The following is a 7,500-nucleotide window of genomic DNA, read 5'->3' as shown; positions in this document are numbered from 1 at the left end:
GGGTGACCCGACACTTATGAAAAAACTACGAAAGGACAATCGGGAGTCTTCCCTTGTCATAGAATGGCAGAATTACTCAGAATTCCTTTTGGGTATGAGCAAGGCCACTTAAGAAGCACGAGACTGGCCCTCATCGAATGGCGGAAGCGCGGCCAGACGAAATCATTTCTAGCCAGACACTCAGGAGTAGGCCTGGTGTTTGCTGTTAACTTAGATTTTGAATTTCTGAACACTTTGTTCGCATAGAAAATTCGCGACAAAGTTGTGCTTTCATTTCGCTGTAATTCTCGTGTCAAAGAAATGGTATAATAATGTAAATACTAAAGAGAATAACGATAGTTATATTTGAAAAGTATACGTTTTCTCTCCCGTCCCCTTCTTATGCATGATCTTCGCGGAAATTACATTCTGTCCCTTAATAAACCTGGAACAACCAGTTATGGTCTTAGTTGTCTTTTTTCTTACGTATCAGCTAATTTGCGGAATGCGCTACCTGAGTTTCTTTACTGGTTTAAAAAGAGAATCCAGGGCCACATTTTGTACAGCGGCTTTTCTTTTTAATGAATATATCTTTAAATATTATTTATCTTAGTAGTTATCTGTATATGCTATGTATTTTAGCTGTAAATGTAATGTCTCGAACATGTTATTCGGAAATTCGAGATGAAATAAAGCTTATGCCTTGAGGTATGTTATCTTTAGCAGGGCGCGTGCGCAAAAACTTTGCAATTTGCGACTCCAGTGCTTACCATATGAAAGAGAAAATGACTTTTGGCTTAAATATATGAGCAAACTAATTCTTACGCTATAATGACAAGGGCGGTTTGGAGCTGTGAGTAGGCGTGGGATTTGTCACATATGGTTTAGGGGCCGACATATCTCTCCCTCAATGCCGTACCGGGAGGCAAGGTCGGTAGCAGAAAGCAGTGAAGGGCCAACTGCGTCCAAAAGCGATCGCACGGGCCGAAATCCCGGGATGACTCGTTTGGTACGACGCTCCAGCGCCGGTCTCTGGAGGTACTGCGTTTTTCTCTCTTGTTCAAACATTCCGTCAGCGCATGCGCAAATGTTCTGGCTCTTCGATACGTAGCTTACCAAAAAAAAAATTAACATGCTAGTTTTCTTTTTTTTTATATTTTTTTTACCAAAACTAACATTTCAGTTGTCTTTATAAGCATAAACGTAACGTAAAAACCGTGCGTGTCCGGTGTTGTCGCAGATATCTGCGAGAGATGGTTTCATGCAGACTGGGATTCCTAAAATGCTCTGTTGTAAACATGGCGGTTCACGGTTGAAGTTGTCTGTCTGGTCTTTCTCTGGACGAATTGCAGGACCTACTGACACAATTTGGGCAAGTTTTGAAAACTAAAATTTTCAATCGATGCGGTATTTTGCTGGTAGGACTGGGTGGCCCGACACTTATGAAAAAACTATGAAAGGACAATCGGGAGTCTTCCCTTGTCATAGAATGGCAGAATTACCCAGAATTCCTTTTGGGCATGAGCAAGGCAACTTAAGAAGCACGAGACTGGCCCTCATCGAATGGCTGAAGCGCGGCCAGAGGAAATGATTTCGAGCCAGATACGCAGGAGTAGACCTGGTGTGTGCTGTTAACTTAGATTTTGGATTTCTGAACACTTTGTTCCCATAGAAAATTCACGACAATGTTGTGCTTTCATTTCGCTGTAATTCTCGTGTCAAAGAAATGGTATAATAATGTAAATACTAAAGAAAATAACGATATTTATATTTGAAAAGTGTACGTTTTCTCTCCCGTCCCCTTCTTATGCATGATCTTCGCGGAAATTACATTCTGTCCCTTAATAAACCTGGAACAACCAGTTATGGTCTTAGTTGTCTTTTTTCTCACGTATCAGCTAATTTCCGGAATACGCTACCTGAGTTTGTTTACTGGTTTAAAAAGAGAATCCAGGGCCGCATTTTGTACAGCGGCTTTTCTTTTTAATGAATATATCTTTAAATATTATTTATCTTAGTAGTTATCTGTATATGCTATGTATTTTAGCTGTAAATGTAATGTCTCGAAGATGTTATTCGGAAATTCGAGATAAAATAAAGCTTATGCCTTGATGTATAATATCTTTAGCAGGGCGCGAGCGCAAAAACTTTGTAATTTGCGACTCCAGTGCTTACCATATGACAGAGAAAATGACTTTTGCCTTAAATATATAAGCAAACTAATTCTTACGCTATATTGACAAGGGCGGTTTGGAGCTGTGAGTAGGCGTGGGATTTGTCACATATGGTTTAGGGGCCGACATATCTCTCCCTCAATGCCGTACCGGGAGGCAAGGTCGGTAGCAGAAAGCAGTGAAGGGCCAACTGCGTCCAAAAGCGATCGCACGGGCCGAAATCCCGGGATGACTCGTTTGGTACGACGCTCCAGCGCCGGTGTCTGGAGGTACTGCGTTTTTCTCTCTTGTTCAAACATTCCGTCAGCGCATGCGCAAATGTTCTGGCTCTTCGATACGTAGCTTACCAAAAAAGAAATTAACAAGCTGGTTTTCTCTTTTTTTATTTTTACCAAAACTGACATTTCAGTTGTCTTTATAAGCATAAACGTAACGTAAAAACCGTGCGTGTCTGGTGTTGTCGCAGACATCTGCGAGAGATGGTTTCATGCAGACTGGGATTCCTAAAATGCTCTGTTGTAAACATGGCGGTTCACGGTTGAAGTTGTCTGTCTGGTCTTTCTCTGGACGAATTCCAAGACCTACTGAAACAATTTAGGCAAGTTTTGAAAATTAAAGTTTTCAATCGATGCGGTATTTTGCTGGTAGGACTGGGTGGCCCGACACTTATGAAAAAACTACGAAAGGATAATCGGGAGTCTTCCCTTGTCATAGAATGGCAGAATTACTCAGAATTCCTTTTGGGTATGAGCAAGGCCACTTAAGAAGCACGAGACTGGCCCTCATCGAATGGCTGAAGCGCGGCCAGACGAAATCATTTCTAGCCAGATACTCAGGAGTAGGCCTGGTGTTTGCTGTTAACTTAGATTTTGGATTTCTGAACACTTTGTTCTCATAGAAAATTCGCGACAAAGTTGTGCTTTCATTTCGCTGTAATTCTCGTGTCAAAGAAATGGTATAATAATGTAAATACTAAAGAGAATAACGATATTTATATTTGAAAAGTATACGTTTTCTCTCCCGTCCCCTTCTTATGCATGATCTTCGCGGAAATTACATTCTGTCCCTTAATAAACCTGGAACAACCAGTTATGGTCTTAGTTGTCTTTTTTCTTACGTATCAGCTAATTTTGCGGAATGCGCTACCTGAGTTTTTTTACTGGTTTAAAAAGAGAATCCAGGGCCGCATTTTGTACAGCGGCTTTTCTTTTTAATGAATATATCTTTAAATATTATGTATTTTAGTAGTTATCTGTATATGCAATGTATGTTAGCTGTAAATGTAATGTCTCGAAGATGTTATTCGGAAATTCGAGATGAAATAAAGCTTATGCCTTGATGTATGTTACCTTTAGCAGGGCGCTTGCGCAAAAACTTTGTAATCTGCGACTCCATTGCTTACCATATGACAGAGAAAATGACTTTTGCCTTAAATATATAAGCAAACTAATTCTTACGCTATATTGACAAGGGCGGTTTGGAGCTGTGAGTAGGCGTGGGATTTGTCACATATGGTTTAGGGGCCGACATATCTCTCCCTCAATGCCGTACCGGGAGGCAAGGTCGGTAGCAGAAAGCAGTGAAGGGCCAACTGCGTCCAAAAGCGATCGCACGGGCCGAAATCCCGGGATGACTCGTTTGGTACGACGCTCCAGCGCCGGTCTCTGGAGGTACTGCGTTTTTCTCTCTTGTTCAAACATTCCGTCAGCGCATGCGCAAATGTTCTGGCTGTTTGATACGTAGCCTACCAAAAAAAAATTAACATGCTGGTTTTCTTTTTTTTTTTTAACCAAAACTGACATTTCAGTTGTCTTTATAAGCATAAACGTAACGTAAAAACCGTGCGTGTCTGGTGTTGTCGCAGACAGCTGCTAGAGATGGTTTCATGCAGACTGGGATTCCTAAAATGCTCTGTTGTAAACATGGCGGTTCACGGTTGAAGTTGTCTGTCTGGTCTTTCTCTGGACGAATTGCAGGACCTACTGACACAATTTGGGCAAGTTTTGAAAACTAAAATTTTAAATCGATGCGGTATTTTGCTAGTAGGACTGGGTGACCCGACACTTATGAAAAAACTATGAAAGGACAATCGGGAGTCTTCCCTTGTCATAGAATGGCAGAATTACCCAGAATTCCTTTTGGGCACCAGCAAGGCAACTTAAGAAGCACGAGACTGGCCCTCATCGAATGGCTGAAGCGCGGCCAGAGGAAATGATTTCGAGCCAGATACTCAGGAGTAGGCCTGGTGTGTGCTGTTAACTTAGATTTTGGATTTCTGAACACTTTGTTTGCATAGAAAATTCGCGACAAAGTTGTGCTTTCATTCCGCTGTAATTCTGGTTTCAAAGAAATGGTATAATAATGTAAATACTAAAGAGAATAACGATATTTATATTTGAAAAGTATACGTTTTCTCTCCCGTCCCCTTCTTATGCATGATCTTCGCGGAAATTACATTCTGTCCCTTAATAAACCTGGAACAACCAGTTATGGTCTTAGTTGTCTTTTTTCTTACGTATCAGCTAATTTGCGGAATGCGCTACCTGAGTTTGTTCACTGGTTTAAAAAGAGAATCCAGGGCCTCATTTTCTTTTTAATGAAGCTACATACGTTATGTATGGGAACATATATTGTACCGTGCACTTACCTTGCTTGGCTTACTTAGACGCTTGGACTGCTTGAAGCTAACGTACTTACCTTTAATGAATATGAATATATCTTTCCATATTATGCATTTTAGTAGTTATCTTTATATGCTATGTATTTTAGCTGTAAATGTAATGTCTCGAAAATGTTAGCTCCTGTAGTTTTTGGGAAATTCGTGATGAACTAAATTTTATGCATGTATGTTACGTTTAGTTGGCGGGTGCGTACACTTCGTAACTCCAGTGCTTACCATATGACTGATAAAACGACTTTCCCTTGAAAATTTAAGCAATGGAAATCTTACGCTAAATTCACAAGGGCGTTTTTGAGCTGTCAGTAGGGGTGGGATTTGTCTCATATGTTTTGGGGGCCGACATTTCTTTCCCTTTTTTTGTGGCATTTTTCACCGGGGAGGGCCTCTCTTCTGAGGAGGTTTAGTTTCACGGAGAGGATTAATCTTTCACAGAGATGGCAAATTTCTACGGAGGAGACCTGTTTCTACGGAGGAAGCTCATTTCTACGGAGGAGGCGTATTTATGCGGGGAAGGTTTATTCCCACGGACGAGGCCAGTTTTTTATAATAGGCCTAGTACGGTCTTACATGAAAAGGAGGAACCACTGCACATCGGAGATGAGTTTTGATGTAAACGTAGCTTGGTTTTGTAAAGCAGTGGCACTAGCGGGCCACCGTATGTATGGGAGCTGGCATGCGGCCTATTTTCCAGCGGGTGCGAGAAAAACTCCTGAGCAAAACCTGCCCATCTCACCCCAGTCCTCGGTAGGTTTTTTCCCGCGCTCGCTTTGTCTGTCGTGCCATCTACCATCCCGCCTGCTTTTTCGCTCGATCCGACAAACCCAGCGATTCAAACACCTTGATGAAATACGATTACTTGATTATTCTACCTCGATGGCCTTCGGGAGTTAAGAAAAAGTACATTATATGTTCTCGTACACCACGTATCTACTCTTACTATTCTTATTCGCTGATTTGCTGTGGGCTCAATGATAAGCACATGGTTCGCCATCTTGGTAATAAAAAAGGTGATTGTGTATGCAGTCATTCTTTTCCTTGATTTTTCACTTTAAAATTTTGAAGAATGGCTACAGAATCCAAATTTTTTGCTGCTGGAAATGCTGGAAACTCAGAGAGTGAGTCATCAACCAGTGATGATGAGCAGCCAGTGGTTGCGAAACCTACGACCGCAGCTATTGCAACCAAGTAAGGAAAATGATGAAATGGTATATGAAATGAATCATATATGAACTGCGGATATGAAATCAAGTGAAGCTATGATCTTCGCAGTTATGAGTGCAATTTTTGAAATTGCGTAGAGAAGCCTGAAAAATTCAGGACTTCAACGGGGGAAAGGAAAAATTAGGAAATGAATTTTATTGGGTTTGAATTTGAGGCAACATTTTGCTGTTCACAAGTCCCGGGTTGCTCGAAGCATAATATTAGCGCTAATCAGCGTTAAATACCATGGAAACCAATAGGTTTTGAGACCTCTTAGACCAACTGTTAGCGCTAAATAAACCAGGCTGTGGTGCTCTTTAAACCATAAAGCCCTTGAAAAGAGGAAAGTTATATTTCTCTCATTGAAGTCATTTTGCTTTGAGAAATAAGCTTATAAATATTTACAACCTATGTACAACAGTGGTCTTAAGGGAAATCCATAAAAAAATTCAAGCCATGATACTTGTCTTCAGAATTGAATGAATTGGAAATGTACGTAGCTGCATGTATTGAAGAGAAGGAGAGCATAGAGCATAGACTTGCTTGGTGTAAACTTGGATAAGAAATTATTTTCGAAACAGATAACTAAGATATGTAACTAGGGTACGCAATCAAATATAGGTCTGAGGTCATTAAGCGATTTAGGTGGGTGCAATTATGGCACAGTGGTGTGACCAGAACTCTTCGGGTCCTGTATATCCTACCTTTGTAAACTACCCAATTAAATAAAGCCTTGATTAAATTGGTGCGAACAACTGATGTTTGTTGCAAAATCCTGATGAATTTTACATATGTGTACCTTGTACGCCATCTTTGATCTTTGAAAGTTGTATATTGTGAAATGAAGTGTCTGTTTTGCTGGAGCTTACAACATTCCATAATGGCACTTTGCACGTGCTCTCATTTGATGTCATTGTTGAGTGTATTAAATTAAAAAATCAGCATTTTTAATGCATTTTTATATGCTTCTGAGAGGAATATGGCTACTAACTTAAGTTACTTGTTGCTAACTGATGATGGGACTAAATTTCTGGCATAGCAGTCAGCCCTCTTTGCCATGGAGCTTCCCTGCTAGCAGAGGTCGAAACTCGCTCTGATCCAACCGCTGTCCACAACCTTGGATGTCACTCTTTAAACTGTATGCCACATGATATGTTTGCTGGCTGTGACTTGAGCCAGCTATGTCTTGCACATTCCTTTACGGTAATTCCACTGCTGTTAAGTGAGCCCACACAACATGAAGTATGATGTGAGGATTCGGTCACCAAGTAACCGCCACGCATGCTCAACACAGTGAATTCCGACCCACAGCAGAGGTCTCTTTTCCCGTACTCGTCAACCCAGCGAACACAAAAGAAAAGAGTCCTCTGCTAGCAGGAAACCATGAAGCATGCACAACAAAGAAAAATTTATGAAAAAAAACAACAACACAACAATAACAATCATCACTAGGGGAGGGAATTTGAA

General features: G+C 40.9%; 1 protein-coding gene across 1 annotated transcript in view; it reads left to right on the top strand.

Annotated features, from left to right (window-relative positions):
- Positions 1-5,768: 5,768 nt before the first annotated feature.
- LOC138045106 (eukaryotic translation initiation factor 3 subunit C-like) overlaps positions 5,769-7,500 on the top strand; it is a 32,820-nt gene continuing 31,088 nt past the window's right edge. The window contains exon 1 of the mRNA XM_068891499.1: positions 5,769-6,018. Coding sequence (XP_068747600.1) covers positions 5,897-6,018 — 122 coding nt within the window. The 5' untranslated portion in view covers positions 5,769-5,896. The remainder of the gene's footprint in view (positions 6,019-7,500) is intronic.

This window comes from Montipora capricornis, chromosome 4 (genome assembly GCF_036669925.1).
Source record: "Montipora capricornis isolate CH-2021 chromosome 4, ASM3666992v2, whole genome shotgun sequence".
Lineage (NCBI taxonomy): Eukaryota > Metazoa > Cnidaria > Anthozoa > Scleractinia > Acroporidae > Montipora > Montipora capricornis.
The sequence above is the reverse complement of the archived record's forward strand: the minus strand, read 5'-3'. Positions and strand labels throughout refer to the sequence as shown.